Source organism: Ascaphus truei, chromosome 17 (assembly GCF_040206685.1).
Source record: "Ascaphus truei isolate aAscTru1 chromosome 17, aAscTru1.hap1, whole genome shotgun sequence".
Lineage (NCBI taxonomy): Eukaryota > Metazoa > Chordata > Amphibia > Anura > Ascaphidae > Ascaphus > Ascaphus truei.
In genome coordinates this window covers 11,180,486-11,202,734 of record NC_134499.1, presented here as the reverse complement: position 1 = coordinate 11,202,734, position 22,249 = coordinate 11,180,486, and the positions used below count along the sequence as shown (strand labels likewise).

Below are 22,249 nucleotides of genomic sequence, written 5' to 3'. Positions count from 1 at the left end.
CACATCGTGTTGCCAGAAGCCGCCGGAGGCAAGAGGCAGTTACAGAGGCCCCGTGCACTCCCCAAGCATTTTATTTAAATGTTGTGGGGAAGAGCATGGTGCCTGTATAAGCATGGCGCCCCCTGCAGAACATGTCACGCCCCAGTTAGCGCACCTCTGCTGTAAAAGATGTACCCAGGAGTCTGTGGAGCAGCAAACCCTGTACGACGGAGGATGTACCTGCAGTTTGCGCAGCTGCTTGATGGCCTCTTCTCTGCTCTTGTTGGAAGAGTCAATCTGCCCTTCTAGGTCCTTCAGATCCATCTCTAGCTTTTTCCGGCCGGCCACAGCCAAGGAACGCTGCTTTCTCTCATCTTCCAGCTCCACTTCCATCTCTTTCACCTATAGCACCAAGATAAAGCAACACATTCTGCTCAGGGAAAATACTCGTGCGTCTCCTTGGGGACAAACATGGAGCACATTGTTTGATGTTCGAGACATCCCCTCTTCATTTGTTTTTTTCTGCGATAGTCATTTACAGCTCTACTGTGGAATCTTTTAGTGGGTGTTCCACCAACTCTGACCATGCACCCATATACGGATAAATGCAATCTGGACTATTAACAGAATTTTGAGCAAGTAAACGTGGAAGTAAAATGCTGAGGTTAACCAGCAACTGTGCCAAAGCCATATATTAAAACCGGATAAAACATGTAATGTGGCAAAGACCTTTACCTGTCTGACTAGCTGCTTCTTCTTGTCTTCACTTAGCTCATCACGTCCCTGGAGATCCCGGTCAAACTGTGCCTTCATGGCCTGCAAATTAACTTCCAGGCGAAGTTTGGCATCCTCTGTGGCTTGCAGCTCATCTTCAAGCTCCTCCAACTGGGTCTTCATCTCTTCTACTTGTTGCTCCAAAGCGCGTTTGGACTTCTCCAGCTCATGCACCTAATGACAGACGGCAGGAAAACAAAACCGGCTGTCAGATGAGAAAACCAAAATCACATACAATCACATTTATTTTACTTGTGACTTCTCTTCCTATATTAACAGTTTGCTGCACTGACAAATGTCCAACTTTGTTATAGGTAACTGCAAGTAGACTCAATAGAAGGGAACGTTCTCAAAACACTGCCAGGTCAGACAATTTATTTTAATACTTTATGGAAAATGAATAACCAAGTTAAACAGGTTCACCCAATAGCCCTGTGTTGGACACGTCAAATCCTCAAACTTCATAGCCAGATGTAGAATTCCCCTTGAGTGACAATGTGCAGAACTGATGTCCCCATTTGACCAATTATGGTAAACTTTCAAACGGTCCATATACATAGATTAATGGGATTGGAGCTGACAGCAGCCGCCTTTACCAACTGTTTGAGCCACAACTGGGGAGATGTACCTAGAATGCCTTCACCTTGGCCAAGCATGTAAAGCTGCTTGATCAACATATGCTGGACAGTCAAGGGAGGGCTGTCCTTTACCTGCAACTACCTCTACAATTCCACGGGGAAGATATGCCCAGCCACAGCTCATTGCCATGGCGTTGTAGAGCAGGATATTGTTTTACTTGAAGACAACTTCCCTAATGCATTTTCTGAAACGAGGAGTGAATTAAAAAAACACGCATCTTGAAAAATCGAAGAGTTGCAAACGTTTAAACCTCTGTTACAGCGAAGGGCTTCATTTTGCTGGCGGAAACTTACACTCTTTCCAACATCATCCTTGGAGCTGACCAAGTCCTCCATCTCTGTGCGCAGCTGCTTGTTGAGTCTCTCCAGTTCTGCCTTATGCTCTATAGCCTCCTCCAGGGCACGGGTCAAAGACAGAGACTTGGTTTCCTTCTCACGAGCCTCTGCTTCGGCACGGTCACGCTCATCTGCATATTTAGCAGAGATGGTCTTCTCCTCTCCCAGCAGCTAATGGCAAAGGAAAGGGGGGGGGGGGCACAGTTTAGTTACTACGCCATGGAAACAGACGCTACGTAAATCAATGTTAGCGCACAACTGAAACCTCATGCAGCTCAACCAACGTAGGAAAGACTTCAAGACAACAGTTAAAGCCAACAGTTCAATATGGAGGTGCCAAGAAAACACTGTACGTAGGTCTAAGTAAAAATAGGCACCTGTTGGAGATCATTATAACACAAAATTATACAACCACTTCTCATCACCAGATAAAGCAGAATGAAACCAACGGTATGAAAAATGTGTCCATGTGACTGCCGACTAGCTATACTATACCAATCTTTTACATGAGAAACCCACAACCTAGGAATGTGTTTACGCACATTTATTAACACCCTTTCGCATGCCCCCCCATTTGGCAGGGTATAGAAGCAACTCGCCAGGCTGCATACTCATACAGCCCCATAAAGCCATTCAGCTCTCCAATCCCCAACGTAGCCATTCGTCTGCTTCTCGATTACCTGATCAAACTTCTTCTGCTTCTTCTCCAGGTTAGAAACGGTCTGCCGCTGGTGATCGAGGTCCACAGTGACATCATCCAACTCCTGCTGTAATCTGGTCTTGGTCTTCTCCATTTTGTCGTAGGCGGCCGCTTTCTCCTCGAAGCGCTGGTTTACACCTTCAAGGTCCTTCTGCAGCTTCTTCTTTAACTCCTCCACCGTCTCAAGTGAGCCGACACCCTCCTCCATCCTTTTCTTCATATCAGCCATCTAACAAGTGATTGGGATGGAATAGAGAAAGATCAGATTCATTTACTGCACCGATACTTTGAGGTAGACTACATCAGGGGTGGTCGATGCCAGTCCTCAAGGATGGTTTCCAGGATATCACTGCTTCAGCACAGGTGGCCAATGACTGCCACCTGTGCTGAAGCAGGACTATCTCAAAAACCTGACCTGGTGGCCACCCCTGTACTAGATGCTTCTGCCCGTTTAAAGATTTGCAGAAGAAAGAATTAGGACCAATGTAAATAAACTTCCGATGCATTACACAGCATCCTTGAGCCAAGTGATTTGTAATTTGCTCTGAGAAAGGGTTCAACATTACAAATGCTAAATGTTGTTCCATTTTTGGCAAGTTTAAATGTGTAGCTGCTCCTTTACCGACTCGGCTGGTTAATTGACCCATTTCCAAATCCCAGTTTATGGCACCACCTGCTCGTGTTATAGATCTAATCAAAAATAGACAGTCACATCTATTTAATCTTGTATTTAAGGTCTTACAAAAATAATGCAAGTATTTCCATCAAGCTTTCTGCATAACACCTTGGAATATGTTTGAGGCTCAAGAGCGTGTACTGATTGCATGTTTGTTTGTATGCAGAATGAAGATAAAGACTGGGGACAATGAGAAGTACAAAGAGAGGACAGAGGAAAGTGACCCAAAAAAAAAAAGTGTATATTTAACTATTAAACAGGTTTTCTGAAAATCCTTCTAGGCTAGTGTCTCCTGTACTACGTAAACCCAATCATGTCAAACAAGCTAACCCCACTGCATACTCGACCCTAGGGCACATGTTCATAACCGCTAGCTCACACACCTGGGACTGCAGTGTTGATATCTGCTTAACCATGTTTCTCTTGGCCTCCTCTTCTTCCTCAAGCTGCTCAAGGAAACTGTTCTTCTCATCTTCCATCTGCTTGAGTTTAGCATTGAAGCTCAGCTTTTGACGTGTCTCTTCTTGCAGAAGTTCCTAATCAGAGAAAAAACATCTAGGTGAATGTGCCGGCAGGTTTTTTTTTTTTTTTTTTTTTAAACAAATTACAAAAAAAAAAAACAGAACTTTATAGACAACTCTAAATGGGGAAATATTTAATAGACTGGCCCAATTCCCCAAACCCTAGATAATTGCATTTTAGTGACAGCCTGGCTAGTTCACATGCTGCATGCCCTAATGCCAGGAGGCCAAACCCTCTAAACTCACTCCTTGGCACTCGTTTATTAAATACCGAGATGGTATCAGAATGTTTAACGAGAAACTGATAAAGCTGCTAATTTTATAGATGCGCTTACTGCCGTTTAAAGCACATTGTATTTTGGTGTGCTGCCACACACAGGTCTATAACCATGTCCTACAGCAGCAAAAACGATTCCAAATTGAAAAAAAAAATTATAATAAATTACACATCAGCTTGACATACATGACTGAACTAATTATTTCCCTTACCCTCATTTCAGTCTTGTTTCTCAAATAGTCAAGGGCTTTAGGAAAGGGTTAAAGGATTCATGCCCATTAACCAGTGGGGGAGATTTGTTCCCATGACTGCGGTGGGGTATTGAGGTCTAATCCCGCTTACCTGCGCATCCTGCAGTTGTGACTCGATTGTAGAGAAATCTTTGGCAAGTTTAATGGATTTGGTGTCTGACTGGGAGAGGATACCGGTGACATTATCCAGCTCCACCTGCAGAAGTGACACGTAGGTTAGAGACTCGGAAAATAATGCTCAAGCTTCTCCCACAGTGAAGATTGGGAACACGAGTTGCTTACCTGCAGTCTGTTGGCTCTCTCTGCCAGTTCAGCCCGGACTCTATCCCCCTCTGTGACCTTGACCTGCAGTTCCTGAAGATGTGCCTCCACCTTCTTCCTCTTGTGCTCTGAGTCTCCCTTACCCTGCAGAAGAGCCTTCACCTCGGTGGCCAGCTCATTGCGCTCACTCTCCAGTGACTGTTTGGCCTTCTCCAAGTTGCCTTTCAACTGCAATTAACAAAGGGAAAGGTTTGTTACCAAGACAGCAATCATTACAGATACAAGCAGGTACAGTAAAAGGGTTCAAACTACCCAAGGTTACAAACTCATCCCTGCCCAGGTCGGGTGCGATTTAGAGCGCAGTTACATTAAATGCCATCTGTGTTACCAGCCTTTCCCCTCAATATGGGGCACCACTTACAATCTACGTTTGGTCAAACAATGACCCAGAAAGTACCAGCGCACAAAGCTCATTGCTCGAGGGCATTCAAGAACACAAAATCGCTCGTAAAATTAAGACAGTATCTTGCAGGATATTTCATTGGGATTTGAATCCTGATGCATGTAATATGCTTGTCAGAGTGCACTTGCAAACAGGCATGAGGAATGGTCATCCCCAGTGGGTCAAGACTTCAACCGTTGCTCATCTGAGCTTTACCACGAAATATTCCCACTGCCAAAACCATTACTTGGCTTTATTAAAGTTGCAAGTGATCAGTTTAGTACACCTGTATAATACACCCGCTATTACTCAAGGCCACACACCCGTTTGGTCTGCTCCAGCTGCTCGGAGAGCTCCTCCACAGCCTGAGAGTGTTTCTGCCTGAACTCCTGGATTTGTGCTTCGTGTGTCCGTGCCTCCTCGTCTAGGGTTTTCTTCATATGCGACACCTCCTGCTCGCGCTTTGTTCTGACAGAGACAAACGAGTGATTCCTCATCTCAGCGAGCGGTACTTTATACTCCGACCACAAGTAATCAGACAATGTCATGCAGTTCTTGCACAAAAATCGCCAACCTTACTAAAGTACCTGAGCTCCTGCTGCGCAGCAGTAGAGTCCAACGTGTCCTCCAGCTCAGTTTTCAGGGCCTCGAGCTCTTCGCCCAGATCACGTTTCTGTTTCTCTGCCTTATTGCGGGCAGCACGCTCAGACTCCAGGTCCTCCTGCAGCTCACCAATCTGAGACTCCAGCTCTCGGATCTTCTTTAGGGCCATGTTCTTCTGAGCAGCCTCTTCCTCCACCCTGGAAATGAAACACAAGTTATCACACACACACACATTGCTTAGACGAGCATGGTGTTCTTACACTGCACTGGTAGTAAATGCTCTTACACCTTTGACCTTTCCCAAGCTCACCTTGCCAACGCAGCTTGCAGTTCTTCCTCCTTTTTGGCGAGCTGCATTTTGAGCTCAGCAATCTGTGCCTGAAGCTCTGCAATTTGATCATGCAAGTCGGTGGAGTCACCTTCCAACTTTCGGCGAGTCTTCTCTAGCTCTTGGCGCTGCTTCTCTTCTCGACGAAGACGGTCTATAGAAAGGACAGGCCCCTTTAGTCATCAAAAGGCGCCAACACAAGCGCGTACGTAATTCATAAAGTACCGTATGGAGTTGGCTTATACCCAGCTTAAAACTTCATACCCCAGAAGGGTTTCTAAAACAATGATCCTTTAACACCCAACCAGGTCTTGTTGCTCTTTAATTTGTTAGCAAGGGGTTTACTTAAGCCATGCATGGTTTTTTTTTCTTCCTTCAGTACCAACTCTTCCGGCAAAAAAATTAATGTGCATCAGACTCGTCTGTACCTTCGAGGTCAGAGATCATAGTCTCATGCTTGTTCTTAAGTTTGGCCAGGCTCTTTGACTTCTCTTCTTCCTCTGCAAGGTTGGTGGTGAATTCTGCAACCCGTTCGTCAAGCAGTTTCTTCTCCTGCAGATAAACGGTGAACAAAAGTTAAAATAAAAGCATTGCAATGTAGTCTAGTGTGTCTTTAACGCAGCATTGTCTCGATTAGATATGCAGCCGGGGGTCTCCGGAGCGGAACGGCAGTAACAACAACTCCCAGGGGACTGACTCCCTGCTTCCTGAGATACATGGCTGTAATGGCGCAGTCGGTAGATGCCTTGGCTGGGCATGGATCTGTGTAAAAGTTCCGGTGGCCTGTAGGAAGCCGGGAGACATCCCTTTGCAGCTTCCTACCAGCCAGTATGACCGACAAAGTTATACAAGCAGCCCATTTAGAGGTTTGTATATCAGGGAGCATGGGGGTCCAAGTGCTGAAATTAAAACAGTTCCTGAGACCCCCTGTTTCTTAGCCAATGGGGACATTTTGTAGAGATAAAGCTCCTTCAATTTGAAACAATTTTCAAAATCAAAAGCCAGTGTGCTACAAAGGTAAGACAATTTCATCCAGACGAGATTGAAACAAATACACTTACCCAAGTGTTTAGAGTGACCTCAACACACAAATTGCAGGAATGCTGTACATTGCCTGTAAGTAATCTCACCTTGATGAGCTTGCTGTTATGATCCTCCAGGACTAGAACATCCTCTTCCACCTTCTTCAGCTTGGCCTCAGTGGTGACCTTCTCCAGCTGAAGTTTTTGCCTGGCAGCTTCCTCTTCCTCAAGCTGTTCCTCCAACTCCTGCAACAGGAAAATAGCAAGATTAACTTGACATTTACAATGGAGACATTGTTGATTTGCATGAACTATGGAAGAAATCAATGTAGTATAGTGATGCACACCAAATAAATGACACTGAAATGTTGCAATTAGTTGGGCGTGCCCATGGTTGCAGTGGCTGTCTGTGCAGAACCGAGTGTATTGCAGATTTTTGCTTTAAGCTAAGAAGAAGTTTATGTATGTTGGATGTTTACCCGTGAGGCTATACAGGACTGTGCTTAAAGTAGCACGCAGTGCAGCATGATTTATGTATTGTTAAAATATTAGTTTGCATCTTTATGGCTTCACACAGAGTTCAACGGTGCTGCTCCCAGCTCTGGGAAACCTCAAGTCTGTTTTGTGGGACCTGACATTTTCCAGGCAAGAGTACTTGCCAGAGATCGCAATATGGTCACTGAGCGAGCCTGGCGGCCGATGGAAAGGCGCAGAAGGGGGAGTTCTGGCTTTCAATTGGTGACCATATTTAGATTCTCTGGCTAAAGGTAATATTCACCAGCAACCAAGAGGTCCCCGGAGGTGGGAGTGTTGGGGGGAAGGGAAGCCCTACATGGTGGATTTGACTTTGTAATGAGAATGGCTGTACCCCAATGTTATGCTGCATTTTCTTCTTCTCCGTCTGTAAGATCTGGCATCTCTCCTCTTCCTCTTCCACCCGGGACTCTAGATCATGCAGGATCTCCTCCAGCTCCTGCTTTTTGGCAGCTAGACGAGCCCGCATTTCTTCTGCTTCAGCGCACAGCTCAGTCTCTGCCTGCAACTGTTCCTGCAGCTGCATTTTCTCTTGAATAAGCTAAAATTGGCATAGTGCTTAGCATGGTTTCATTGTAAGACACATACATTGAATGTGCAAGAAATAGCTGCAACATTGAGAATGGTCAATGGCCACATTCAAGGGAAGGGACTGGCGTGCAAGCAGTCACTGAATTAAGTGGGAGAGTCTAAATTAAGGTGCACCTGCAACAAAAAACACCTTAAAAAAAAACTGGCTCAACCTGGTTTAAAAGCAGATTACTGCCCATTTCTTTTCACCTAGAAAAGGAAGACATGCTGTATAGTACATCAAAAAAAGGGGGAACTGCACCTTTAGACAAGTGTATTAATGTGGTTGAGTGCTTCAGGGACGAGGACCAACAACATTACAGGGCACTACAGAGTGAGTGTGTGTATATATGTATATATGTATATAGGCTATGTTATGTCTCAGCTGGGTTTTAGAGACTGGGTATATGGTATACTGCATAAATAGCTACGTTGTGTAGATTAATAGATTGGACTGCAAAGCTGTGCTGTCAGTGCCCTAATGACAGAACTGAGCCCCTACGTTGGCACATTCACACGAGTAAAAGGACCCACCACCAGTTAGAATAACTAGCGTGAGCAGCACACGTTTGTGTTTCACAGAACAGCCGTTATCCTCACCTGATTCTGTGAATTCCCCAATTCTGCTATCTTCTGTTCAGAGAAAACGTGAAGTTCTTTCACTTTCTGAAGCTCCACATCTTTTGACAGCAACTCTTCGTCAAATCGGTTGGCTTGCAATAGAGGCTTAACCTTAACAGAAAACATTAGGAGGTTGAGGGGGGAGGTGGCAGAATTGATTCCATATATATCAGATTGCCCACGTCAGTTGGGAGGTCTCCACAAACAAAATCCCAAATAAACTTTATACTATTAAAGCTAGAGTTACATTATACTGTATTACTGTGCAAAACAGTGCATAGTTATTGCAGATGTTAATATATTTTTCCTATACACCATGGTCATTGACAAAAAGGTTCGGACAAAGTGAGAACTGAGGGTTAACGTGCGTGGGGTACTTCTAAAAATCAGCAATGAGATCACTTAGTGGAGGTTACACCATTACCTTTGTGAACAATCTCCACCACTGCCAGTTCCTAAGCTTCAGGTAGGCAGCGCAATTCCTCTGGATCACTTTCATTGCGGTCAGCTGCTGTTGTCGTTTGGCAAAGGCCCTGCAAACAGATCGTATTTTACAGGGAGGCAGCTCAAGCAAACATGCGATCACATGTATGAAAAACGGTCAGATACAACCAGTCATTTCCATTCTTCTGTGTGACAGAAGACAGGCGGTCATGAACCCCAAGCCAACAACTCACCTTCTGGCAATGAAGCCTCTGCACCAGGCCTGGAAGCTAATGATCACGTCTGTAATCTTTAAATCCCTTTCTTCCTCCAAGTGAGCAAGCACTCCGGCTCTAAAGAACACTTTGCTCTGTCCAATCCGATACAGGTTGGGATCCAATTCCAGGGCTTTGATCTGGAAAGAGTGACGTCAGGGTGTGGTACGCGGCATTGTTACTGGAAGTATCCAGGAGAGACTATATTGCGCACAGTGTGTGTAATGTTTGGGATACTAAACAGCAGTAGCAGCTGCTAATTTAGGACACCCTTTTCCTTTTTTCACGGTATAGGTACCAAGGGGGGACCCCGCAGAGTTAAACTTTTCTGCGCCTTACCCACCGGACATCCATTTAAATCCCAGCACAAAGTGACGTAATGCCAGTAACTAATGTTTAGCATCATGAGCGTATTTATTTAAGGCCTTAACATAAGCTTCCTTTTGGGTTGCTATTCTTACCATAATCACACACGCCTGTTTCCCATCCATGAAGCCTTTGGGAATAGAGTTTGGCGTGAGAATTTCATATCTAAAAAAGAAATCTTTGTTACAGAAGATACAGATAATTTATGTTTATTAAAATAACTGCACTCAAGACTATTAAGTTAATGGATGAGAACTAAAGTATTTTGAGAAGCAAACACTAAGGCTCCGTCTATACTAACTCAGACGGAGCGGGACGGGGGAGAGGCGCACCCACGCTGCGCCATCACATGTATTGTCCTCTTTGAGACCGTCTATAGATGGCGCCAGAGCGCACATCAGAGCTCAAAACGGCGCAAAATTGAAGACAGAGGCAAGTGATTTATTGCGCGATGGCATGATCATGTGACCTGTCTCCTCCAATCAAAGTGAAATGATATAGTCAAAGTGACGCCATTTTTTTTTTGGTATGCCGGTGGTAAACACACACACACACACACACACACACAACACAACCAACATACACAACACACAAAATTAAAGTTAATTTCCATACCGGGGGAAGTGAACTTGTCTGCCCAGTGCTTCAGATGCTGAATTTGAAAAAATGCCCGTGGATCGGGATGTGAGGTAGGGAAGTGACGTCCGCACCAGAACGTCATTGCCACGCCCCCAAATCGCACCCGCTGCATACTCTGCAAAGCCATGAAAACGCTCAGGCTTTAGCAAGAGTATCGCAGCGTGGGTGCGCCTCCCCTCCGCCTGAGTTAGTATAGACGTAGCCTTAGAAACGGCAACCTTAAAGTTGACGAGAGCCCTTTAACATGATGCATTCCTCTTCATTATGGCTGCCACCTGTTCTGTGATTGGAAGCTACAATATTTAGGTAGGAGAAAGTATGATGGCTATCACCCTTTTTCCATCCTGCAGGACCCATTCCTTACCTTTGTCTGAACTCTTGAAAGACTATTCTGTTGGGGAAGCCCTGTCTGCAGATCCGGATTCCCTCCAGCACACCATTGCAGCGCAGTTGATCTAGCACCAAGTGGGCCTCCAGCTTGCCGGCCTGCAAGGGAGAGCAAAAGGAAAGCATTAGGCAATAAAAATCAATGTTCTCCAGGAACAGCACATTGGTAGAGAGGGCGTCACGGTGTACCTTCTTCTCGTGATTGGGGATAATACAGCGCACAAAGTTGGGGTTGGTGTTCCTGAGGGTGGCCATGAGCTTGGAAAGTTGCTCCTTGTACAGCTGACCCACAGTACGGAACATTCCCTTCCTGGTCTTGAATGCTCCGGGCAGGGCGCTTTCCCCAATGCCGGCAACCTGATCCAGGCCAACAATGCGATCCACTGGAGAAAACAAAGGGGGATAATTTAAGATGGTTTGAAGAAAGGAGACAGAAGCAGAACCTTCAGCACATTCTCAGACCATTGGAGTAGTTGTGAACATGTTTTCCTACTCCTGAGCGAAGAAATGTCAGCAGAGCAGGGAATTCATACTAGACTGGCCCAACATTTCTGCCTTTGGTTATGTTCTTGATATAACCTGCACAGTAGTTTGTAGCACAAGATGTTTAGAGAAACAGCCATTTAAGAATAATTCATATGTAAATTTATCACCAAATGACTGAGTTCGTTGGTAAACCGGCCCCTCCTTTATTTTACCAGTTATTCTTGTCCCTGACATGCAGTGGGGCTGTCCTGTTGACTGGTGAGTATGGTGCCATCATGACCATTTTTGTAAATACAAACTCTGATCACATGAGGGCAACTGGGCAGTGCCCAATAAATACTGTCATGCAGAGCGCACTACTCTGATCGAACACAAAAACTGAAATTGCAATAACCAACCATTCTATTCTTGGGCAGAATATGCCAACAACCCAACTGTGCTACACTGAAGATGTTAAAGACCAGATGAGCGAGTAAAGCAGAAAGAATACATCTTCTGTTATCAGCCATGAGTTTTTCTGGTGATCCCAGCCCACCCTTATTTTTTGGTACCTTAAGACAATATTGTCGCAGCAGAATTGACCATTTTATACAGAAGATTCCCCCACCAAAACATCAGGCAGTCTAGGGGATCTCAATGCTGACCCCTATCTTATGGCGCATGCTTCATGTAGAGTCCAAAAGGCCACAGGAATACAAATCCACAAAAAATATTCTGGATTCAAAAGGCTCTTTACAGAGATCAGTGTGAATATAGACTACATGACTTTCAGGAAAAGGTGTGGGAGTGTTGAAGCTTTGTGAGCGGTTTCTCAGTGTCTCAAAACCAAACTCAGGCACGTGAGTAGCCACACCATGCACTACGATACCTGCTGCTTTCCATAAGCTCTAGATGGGAGACTGCCATTATTTCCGCAGATCTAGCAGGGAGGAGAGGAAGGGTATGAAGAGATATGAAACTAGGGCGCTAGGACGACGGCCTGAAACAAGCCAGAGGACTTTGCAGCATCCATCAGGAACCCTGTAACCCTCCAGGAATACAAGTGATGGGTCAACATGTTCTAAACAAATTGGTGCAAATGGCACATGTCCGTAACAGGATATCGTCTTACCATCTTTCCAGAGCTCGGACACAAATTTATCAGACGACTGGTTTAGAAGAGTAGCAATGTTGTCATTAAGGGGGTCCATGTTCTTCATCAACCATTCATCAGCCTTGTAATCCACCTATGTAGACAAAATTGCAGGAGGGTACATTTATCATCCTTATTTCTTCTCTCAACACAACGGCTAGTTAAACGCATCTACAACACAACGGCTAGTTACACGCATCTACAACACAACGGCTAGTTACACGCATCTACAACACAACGGCTAGTTACACGCATCTACAACACAACGGCTAGTTACACGCATCTACAACACAACGGCTAGTTACACGCATCTACAACACAACGGCTAGTTACACGCATCTACAACACAACGGCTAGTTACACGCATCTACAACACAACGGCTAGTTACACGCATCTACAACACAACGGCTAGTTACACGCATCTACAACACAACGGCTAGTTAAACGCATCTACAACACAACGGCTAGTTAAACGCATCTACAACACAACGGCTAGTTACACGCATCTACAACACAACGGCTAGTTAAGCGCATCTACAACACAACAGCTAGTTAAGCGCATCTACAACACAACGGCTAGTTAAGCGCATCTACAACACAACGGCTAGTTACACGCATCTACAACACAACGGCTAGTTAAGCGCATCTACAACACAACGGCTAGTTAAGCGCATCTACAACACAACGGCTAGTTACACGCATCTACAACACAACGGCTAGTTACACGCATCTACAACACAACGGCTAGTTACACGCATCTACAACACAACGGCTAGTTACACGCATCTACAACACAACGGCTAGTTAAACGCATCTACAACACAACGGCTAGTTAAGCGCATCTACAACACAACGGCTAGTTAAGCGCATCTACAACACAACGGCTAGTTAAACGCATCTACAACACAACGGCTAGTTAAGCGCATCTACAACACAATGGCTAGTTAAACGCATCTACAACACAACGGCTAGTTACACGCATCTACAGCACAACGGCTAGTTTAAACGCATCTACAACACAATGGCTAGTTACATGCATCTACAACACAACGGCTAGTTAAGCGCATCTACAACACAATGGCTAGTTAAACGCATCTACAACACAACGGCTAGTTACACGCATCTACAACACAATGGCTAGTTACACGCATCTACAACACAACGGCTAGTTACACGCATCTACAACACAACGGCTAGTTACACGCATCTACAACACAATGGCTAGTTAAACGCATCTACAACATAAGACTAGGGGAATTCAACTTTCCTTAAATGCAATATTTGTGTCTTTAATGACGTCTTTAATGTCACGAATCGGAGATAACTTTAGCGCCATAATGACCAAAAACCCAAACTTGGTCATGCCTGCGTTATAAACCTGGTCACAACTCGCACAATTCAGGTTCAGAAGCAGTTACTCATGAACCCCCAACTAGTCCTTCACAAGAATTTATTGCACATTGTGATGTTACATATTGGACTAAAATTCTTGTAAGACCCTAGTTATTAAACATATTGAAATACGTTTCAGAGCTCTTTCATGTGACATTTTAGTTGCTATAAAGCAAAACAAGAAAAAATAAAGTTTTGATTATTCACAAAATGGTTTAGACTTTCTATTCTAATCACTTTACTTGTAGCGATGACTAAAAGCTTGTGCGGGAGGGAACATTTAGAAGATCTTGCATAATGTATTCTTGCAATGTTGAGATGTAGAAATGCTGCCAAGCACAGCACTAACTCCATAGAGATTAAATATTGAAGAAAAGTTAAAAGATCCAGATTAAAGTGAAACAAAAGCCAGAAAACAATGACTGGATAATTAGAGCCCTCATAGCAAAGCTAAAATAAACCAATATTGTGTTTTGGCTGCAGGCCTTTTCCCAGGGACAATTCCCCATAGAGAGTAGTGCAAGTGTTACCTTGCCAGCATAGTGCATGATGCAGAAATCCGCCTTCTCCTTCAGCTGCTTGGGTTTCTGGAACTTAGAATGGGAGCCCTGCTCCTGCACCACTTTCTCCACAAAGCTCTTATCTGTAGCTTTTGGGAACCAACACTCCTCATCCAGGAGAGCCAGAATACCAGGAGGCCCAGCCTACAAAGAACAAGAGACACCGATAGTTGGAGCATTAAGGAATTACAGATATACAAGGCCAACATGCAACATAGAAATGTGACGTCACATAAGACCTTTGCAAACAACTCACAGGCTTTTCTATTAATTCGATGCAAGGCTGAAGATCTAATCCAAAGTCAATGAAGTTCCACTCGATGCCCTCGCGCTGGTATTCTTCCTGCTCAAGGATGAACATTGTGTGGTTGAAGAGCTGCTGCAGCTTCTCGTTGGTATAATTGATGCAGAGCTGCTCAAAGGAATTTAGCTGCAGAGATGAGAAAAAGTTACTCAGATGTGATCAGATCACTAGTGGGGAACAGACACTTTCAGCATATGTATGGATTGTGATCATAGAAAGCAGCTTGGAACCAGTCTCAATTTATAGACTAATTGCTGAGGTGTCTTTGTTAAAAGGTGAAACGGCAATAAAACATTTGTCAATAAATAGAGACAGCTTCCCATATTAAAGCACCAATCCCAGCAGCAATGATGCTTTAATCAAGTGAAAAAAATGAATTCAAAGAATTAACCCCTGAGGAAGCTCTATGCGTGAAATGCATAGGGTGAGCATTACAGTTCGTTTGAAGGACAAGAGGACCTTTAGCCGAGATTTGGTTCTCCCTTCACAGGACATTATCATCCCGGGTACAGCTGTCACAGGTGGAACAGTGAGGGAAGGCGTGCTGCCGATTTCCTCCACTGTGACCCAGGGTTTGTCTCAACGCCTGTTTATACAGCTTATTTGTAAGTATTACCTTTTACTGATTCCTATATAAAGCAATCTGCACTGTGTGACCTATTTTTCACATTTGGGAAGTTACTCCCCTTGAAACTACCCGTCTGGCGTTGAGGGACGCGGTCATGAGTATCTGAAGAATTGCACACGGGTTGGTTACTCATCACAACCACACTGCTTTTACCACTCACGGAAAATGTGAGTGAGATTTGTATTATTTTCTCATTTTTTCACTTAATGTTTAAAATAATTGCACTGTTTTTTTTTATATTATCTGGATATATTTGCGCTCCTGAATTTCTGTTTACCACATTTGGACTTGATTGAGTCCGTTCTGGAGCACTAGTGTGTTTACTGGGTTTAAATATTAACGGTATTTGTACTTTCACTACCAATCCCAGCTGCTCTGTTTTCACTTTAGAGGAGCAATTCAAGCCTTCTCCCCTTAATTTGTTAATACAGATTGAACCCTGTTAATTTCAGCTCTGGGGACTCCCTGCTTCGAGATTTCTTGCCTCTGAAGCAGTGCAGTTTTCTGACCAAGACTACAAACATGGCAGCTAGGGTCACCAATAAAAAGCAAAGGTGAGAGCTGTGACTGAGGCTATTCCTCTCCCTCCCTGCCCCCCCCTCCCCCAGGAGGTTCCCTGGCCCCAATTGGCATAATCCTGCCTGAAAAAGGGGGTTCGGGTATGAAATATCTTTTTAGACAGGATTGCCACTAGGAATGCAAAACAGATTAAAAATTCTGCAGTGCTAGGATCATTAATGTAACCAGACAGAACTTTGGGAGAGCTTCCCACTGTGTTAAACCAGAGTTCCTAAGGGCTTATAACAGGACTGCTCCAGAAGGAACCCCCTTAGACTTTTCCCAATCACAAATAATTATGGTTGCTGGCAAACTCCTTGCCAGAGAGACCAAATTTGTCACATTTAATGAATGGCAGGTCAACAAGGGAGCCGACAGTAGCTATATCTCAAAAGGAGGGCTCCTTGAATAAGTTCTACATCTGCAGCCAGGGCAATTAGGAGGGGAGAAACAGCAGTGTGCTCTTTTAAGGTAAAGCATTAGCCAGATTCCAAACATAGGGAGATTTCCCACACCGACTGTCAATTACCTCAAAGATCTCAAAACCAGCAATATCGAGGATCCCAATGAAGGAAGCCCCCTGCCTCTTGGTCTTGTCCAGTGCTTTGTTAATACGCATGACCAGCCAGCGGAACATGCGCTCGTAAGTGGCTTTAGCCAGCGCTTCAATGGCAAAGTCCGCCTAGGAAAACAGGAAACAGTTGTATTAGGAACGGAAGACAAGGTTGCAGCTTTAGCCCTCACTCAACCACTGATCTGTGTTAGGCAGGCGAGAGCAGGCTATGCCCCCCCACTGGCATACATTTGGGAGTATTCACCTGCTCTTTGGTCTGAGCCTTCTGCACATAGTCACGTCCGACCTTGATACGGGGCAGAAGTATACCTCGTGCAAAGTCGTTCACATTTACTCCCAAGAGATGGCACACCTTTTGAGCAGCTGCAACAAAGCAAAAAATGAAACCATTAGAATATTAACTCCAGCATACCAGGCTATTCCTACCACCTCCAGAATGATTATGTATCAAAGGCCTTGCATGAAGGATAGCGTCAGGCTGAACATTATGAACAGAGTCTTACTGGTTAAACACATCTGCACTACACGAAAGTGATGGGCACTGATCAGGTACAAAGAGCACCACTAATACGTCAGCTATAGCTTTGTTATACATGGGGGGAACGTCAACAACTCTGAAGCAATTGTTTTCTGTATGTGTGTAATTACTTCAGTGAAAAGGAAAATGTGCTTGTGTTTGAGAGCACTACAAATGTTCATAGCTCAGCTCCTACACCCTGTGGGGAAAGAGGGGGTACAGGTTGTCCTCGCCATCTGTCGGCCCATTATCGGTCAACGGAACGGATTAATATTGGAGTTGCAATCCGCCAGTGGTTTGCGGGACAGGGAAATTAAGAGATTTTCCAGGCAAGGGATTCAACAAGCCCCACTATTTACGGTGGGGCTTTACAGGCCTAGCATTCAAATAACTTATTGCACGTTTGATTCACTTCTGAATTGTAGCAGAGGTGGAACAGAAGCGTTTCAGAGCACCGTTCTCCATGTCGCTATATAAAGATAGTTGTAGCAAATCTTTCCACGCTAGCAGTTTACCTGTATTGTCTGGCATGGATGCCTGATCTGTGTTACGCTCCTTCTTGAACATAATATTTCCCAACTGTAAGACTCCGGAAATAACCCGTAACAAACCTATAAAAAAAAACACGAAGTATTTCAATAAGGACACGAATGGGGGTAAAAAAAATGCCAGAGTTACGGAAACTTATTTGCAAATCTGGCTTTTTCAAGGATGAGCAATCCCATCAATTGGCTTGTGGAAGACATCCTACAAGGAAGAAACAGACAGAATGCAAATAAGCACTTGGCCCACCCGTTATAAAACTTTGGCCTCAGGTCTGTCCCAAGCATATTTGCTGTACCTACTGCTGCTCCCAACTGTTATTCCATTGTATAAACCCTCCACCCTTTGTGTGACACTTCCTCACATTTCCCCCTGAATCGGAAACCATCCTGTTTCAGAGTAGGACATCTTGTCCAAGCACTGAAACAAGCTTCCCTACTGTACTTTGACGTTTTACCAAAAAGTTGAAAATTACCCTCTTATCCTCCAAGTTGTACATATTAAGGCAAGGGCATTATTTACTCATAACCCTGTAATATTGCAATACCAAAGAGAATCAATATGCAATTGTCCAAGTAGATTACAATGAAATTATGGGTATAATTTTTTTTTTTTTTTTTAAATATTGTGAAGTAAAATTAGATCAACGTATACAGTGTGAAGATATTTGGTCTTTGTACTGAACTTTTTAAGCTTCAGTGGAGAGCTTGAAAGAAACTAGTGGTTAAAGTATTTATTTATTTAACCAACATATTTTGTCTTTCACGTTTCAATAATGCTTTCAAGTATGTTTCAATTCTCCTCAAAACATTCAACATGTCACATGAACTGACACTGCCTGAACAAACAAGTGTTTATATTAGTTTAAGATTTCTCTTCTGCAACTAAATAAAGGCAGACAGGCATATCTTCTCGCATTTGTTCTATTAAGTCTGTCTAACTTAAATACATTGTAAAATATAAGCTAGCAAAGTGGGTTGTCTGCATTGCTCAAACGTGCATTAAAAATAAAACTACACTAAGAAATAGCACAGTAACCAATTTACACATTGAGAAAACAGCTCACCATGCGCCCCCCCCCCCCCTCCATTACCATGTTTAATCCCAAACTTTCAAGTCTACACATGCAAGAAAAACCTATGGGCCTAAAATTCCACCCAACCTCCTCCTGTCCTCATTTACACAAGGTTTTACTTGGCCCATGGGGATGAAATTGTAGGTCACAGCTTGTTTGGGGTGTGCGTGTGATGTTTCATATTTGGCCTTTGCCTCCAAGCTAAAGCAACCCCTCCAACCCACAGCAGCTGGCAGCCAGATGCATCTCACTGCCCTGCTTACATTGTACACATTCTAGTGTCACGTTCAAGAACAGATAGCCAAGAACCAATTAAAGAGTGGGGTGGCAAGGAGAGACTGTCATTAAGTAATGCCTGGTTTTCCATTAGGCAAATCAGTGGAACACGGTGGGAAGAGCCTCAAAAATGAAGCCTCTATGTTCAGCCACGCTGCACGTGCCATTCCATGGAACATTATGTACTGTAGTTGCACTTGTGTCATTAGGTTTGCTCCAAATTTCAGGTACGCTTATAGTCTTACATACACTATCCCAACGCTAAACAGAATTTAACAAATGTATGACTTGTGTCAATTTAAATATATCGTTTCAAGCCCATCTCTAAACTGATCACAGCATCTTCATCACATACCAATCTGCTCATCATCTGGGATTCCCATAATCTTCATAGCCTCCAGGGTCTCTTGGAACATATCCTTGTCCTGCTGGCCAGGGATGGTGACATTTCCGTTGGAGAGGAAACGGTACTTGTTATATCCCTCCAACAAGAGATCCGCTGCAAGAGTTACATTAGTGAAAACCTTTTATATGGACCAACATGACAGATTTAATGTGTACACAATTATTCAGTCAATTGAAACTTGTGCAGCTTTCAACAGGGTGGGTTGATAAAACCCTGCTAAATAGTGGTATACAATTATCTATTTTTTTCTAGGGTGATACCAGTTACCTCAGAACAGCTTCATAGGGTCCAAAACACTGCTGTTTATTCACTAAGTGCATTAGCCATCACTCCTTAACACCTTCAGTGACAGTGTCCTGACCCCTCCATGGCTCTTCTGGCAAGGACTACGTCGTGATCGTGCAGAAGAGCATGTGATTTGTTTCTGCCAGCTGGATGTAGGTCCCGACCCCCATAACCATTACCTTTAATACTATGCGGTACATTTTGGTCTGAAGAGGAATAGTTCAACCTTCTCCGAATCCCCCATAGTTGAACTCAGACTAAATACGCTGCCACAAGCCCTTTCAAAAGTAGACGTGGAATAGATCAATATAGCCATAAGACAAACAAGGAGATGAAGGGCAACTCACTCTTCAGGTGTTCTCCAGCCCCAGACAACAGGTAATAGAAGATGTGGAACGTCCGCTCATCTTTGGCCTGACGAATGGCACGAGATTTCTCCAACAAGTCTTGTATGAAGTAAAGGCAAATCTTCTGTACGCAAAGGGCGCGTTAGACAGACTGCGCTCACAATGTCTACTTGATCAAGTAGACACTCCCATATACAATTCCCAGCAAGTGTGTGCACTCAAACCACATACATCGGGAGAGTCTCCATACTCTCCCCTCCCGCCGTGAAAGACTAGTTTCTGTCAAACGGCATTTGTGGCTCATTCAACTAATTGCAGCCATCATTTTTAAAAGTGGTTTTTATACGTGTTATTCTGGAAATGTCATGTTGCCCCAATCCCGACATGCCATCAGTGTGGAAAAAGGAACCATGCGATTGAAAAAGCAAAGACACCGATTATGTACTTGTTACAATCTGACAACATATTTACAGTACTGGAAATGATTGTTAGGTGAACACATGCAATTATACAAAGGATACAGGTTTCAATATTGGCTCCAACAATGTAGCCGTTTACATCAAAATTAATCCGGATAAATTTGCCCTGGAGGAGAAGGAAAATGCCAAATAAGATTATTGCCGTCAGCTCAGGACATGAAAATTGTACGAAGTGAAAAAATAAATAAAATACTATCCAAAGACTGAAAGAAGCCAGTAAATATAACACCCGTACCGAGGAATAGACTTTATACAAGTATGCTTTAGAATGAGGCCCACCTTTCCAATGAAAATGGAATATAAAACGCAACTGCACTAACTGGAACGTTAACGTACAAACATTGTACTAAAAGCTATTGGTTGACTATATGTTGCCATGAATCCGTTTCTCTCCTGGAGAATGCATTATTTTAAATGACTAATTATATTAAGTTCGGAAGCAGGGTTATACCCTTTTGAATGAGAAACTGAAAATATATTGATCTGATAATTAAGTAAACTACCAACTGTAAAACCTCCTAAACAAGAAGACCGAGTCATTTTTACTTACAAATCTGGACGAGTTGTCGTTCTTGGTGGTCTTGGCATTACCGAAAGCCTCGAGAATTGGGTTAGCTTGCAGCAACTGTCTCTCCAGCTCACCCTAAAATAAGTGGGACAGTGGCATGAGCAATAAGGAGGGTACACAGAACTATTTGTTGGACGCAAAAAAACAAAATTGGATTACTCCATTATGGGATTGCATGGCTCAAACCGAATGACTTGCTTAAGGCATTGTGTATCCAAGTTCAAATCTTAAAGTGAGCAATTCCACGTACGGCCAGTTGAATTTCATAGGGGCTTCTGAATGAAGAAATATTGGTTAATCCTGCATTTCCTTTACGGATAGTTAAGATGGGGAAATCAAGCCCCTCAAATCTCAGTTTAGAACAGACCTACAGATTGCAGTAGAGGGATACAGATAAGACCCCTTAAAGCAGCAATACTACATCCCCCTATTTTTTTTTATATGTAAAGCATGTGACAATGTATAATTTTACATTCTGATCTAAGATGGCCATCGTTGGTGCTCCAGTTATAAATCTGTAAACCCCGATTGTGTACCTAACGAAATGGCCGCTTTCCAGCTGTGCTGAAGTCGGTAATGTTACATATCAGCCGTAGCATTTCAAAGTATAACACATTGTTACAGCTTCCAAAAGTCTGTTTGGAACAGCAACAGATCTGTTTGTGATACATTGTTGCCAGAGCGTGTTTCAAAAGAGGAAGTGGATGTGACTTTGTAAATGGTTCCTGTACCAACCAAAGTATGAGCAGTACACCAACAAAACATAAAAATAAAAAAGTAACGCCTAATGCCATTTTATTTTTTATTATTTTTATCTAATACACAACTGATTTTTTTTAAACATTTTGTTACTTTAAACAGGTCACTGGAACTAGTTCACTTTGGTCATAAGGAATTGCCCCTTTAAGACTGGCTGGATGGGAAACCCACAGCAGATACAGTTAATAACTCTGCAATAGCGTAGATAAAAATCAACGTTTGTCTGGGAAGAAGTATGGAATGTGAAGAGTCATTCATACCAGTTAGAACCAAAGAGAGTGGATTAGAAAAACTAAACATAAGCTACAGGGACATTTCCATCCGACCCAGTGTTAAATACACTGCAGCAGCATTTAAAACATGGCGATAATGCAAGCTACCCGAGCAGAATACCAACAAGACCAATCCTACTGGGAATGATTAAGTGGCAGGCCAAGTCAGGCAAAGATTATAATTTACAGGAAAGGTACATACAATTGTGTTTGACGTGAGAAGTTAATTATTGTGCAGCCTACTTTGAAAAGGAAAGGAAGGGCCTCAAAGCCCCAGGACAAGAATATTTCTCTCAACAGCTGGCTTCCATCACAGCTCTGTTCCTCTCATTCCTGGACTTGTTTATAAGACAAGTCATAGCTGGCATGATTAACACTCTGGATCAGTGTGCTGGGTTGCAGAAATAGGGATGTTACTTCAGCACTTTCCCAGCACCCCGCATCACCCTTGCAGAGGGGGAGAG

At 43.6% G+C, this 22,249-nt stretch overlaps 1 protein-coding gene across 2 annotated transcripts in view; it reads right to left on the bottom strand.

The window, feature by feature from the left end:
- The window catches only part of MYH9 (myosin heavy chain 9), a 68,492-nt gene that overhangs the window by 5,368 nt on the left and 40,875 nt on the right, over positions 1 to 22,249 (bottom strand). For both annotated transcript variants that reach the window (XM_075573918.1, XM_075573919.1), the window contains exons 6-34: positions 20,737 to 20,829; positions 20,229 to 20,292; positions 19,708 to 19,806; positions 19,025 to 19,168; positions 17,291 to 17,386; positions 16,503 to 16,621; positions 16,214 to 16,366; positions 14,451 to 14,624; positions 14,165 to 14,338; positions 12,221 to 12,335; positions 10,813 to 11,006; positions 10,601 to 10,722; positions 9,693 to 9,762; positions 9,211 to 9,371; positions 8,958 to 9,066; positions 8,513 to 8,644; positions 7,677 to 7,883; positions 6,917 to 7,054; positions 6,215 to 6,338; positions 5,769 to 5,940; positions 5,443 to 5,655; positions 5,179 to 5,323; positions 4,435 to 4,641; positions 4,244 to 4,348; positions 3,487 to 3,639; positions 2,408 to 2,656; positions 1,686 to 1,898; positions 715 to 927; positions 220 to 381 (exon numbers count right to left, since the gene is read on the bottom strand). In XM_075573918.1, the coding sequence (XP_075430033.1) occupies positions 220 to 381; positions 715 to 927; positions 1,686 to 1,898; positions 2,408 to 2,656; positions 3,487 to 3,639; positions 4,244 to 4,348; positions 4,435 to 4,641; positions 5,179 to 5,323; positions 5,443 to 5,655; positions 5,769 to 5,940; positions 6,215 to 6,338; positions 6,917 to 7,054; positions 7,677 to 7,883; positions 8,513 to 8,644; positions 8,958 to 9,066; positions 9,211 to 9,371; positions 9,693 to 9,762; positions 10,601 to 10,722; positions 10,813 to 11,006; positions 12,221 to 12,335; positions 14,165 to 14,338; positions 14,451 to 14,624; positions 16,214 to 16,366; positions 16,503 to 16,621; positions 17,291 to 17,386; positions 19,025 to 19,168; positions 19,708 to 19,806; positions 20,229 to 20,292; positions 20,737 to 20,829 (4,320 nt within the window). The remainder of the gene's footprint in view (positions 1 to 219; positions 382 to 714; positions 928 to 1,685; positions 1,899 to 2,407; positions 2,657 to 3,486; positions 3,640 to 4,243; positions 4,349 to 4,434; positions 4,642 to 5,178; positions 5,324 to 5,442; positions 5,656 to 5,768; positions 5,941 to 6,214; positions 6,339 to 6,916; positions 7,055 to 7,676; positions 7,884 to 8,512; positions 8,645 to 8,957; positions 9,067 to 9,210; positions 9,372 to 9,692; positions 9,763 to 10,600; positions 10,723 to 10,812; positions 11,007 to 12,220; positions 12,336 to 14,164; positions 14,339 to 14,450; positions 14,625 to 16,213; positions 16,367 to 16,502; positions 16,622 to 17,290; positions 17,387 to 19,024; positions 19,169 to 19,707; positions 19,807 to 20,228; positions 20,293 to 20,736; positions 20,830 to 22,249) is intronic.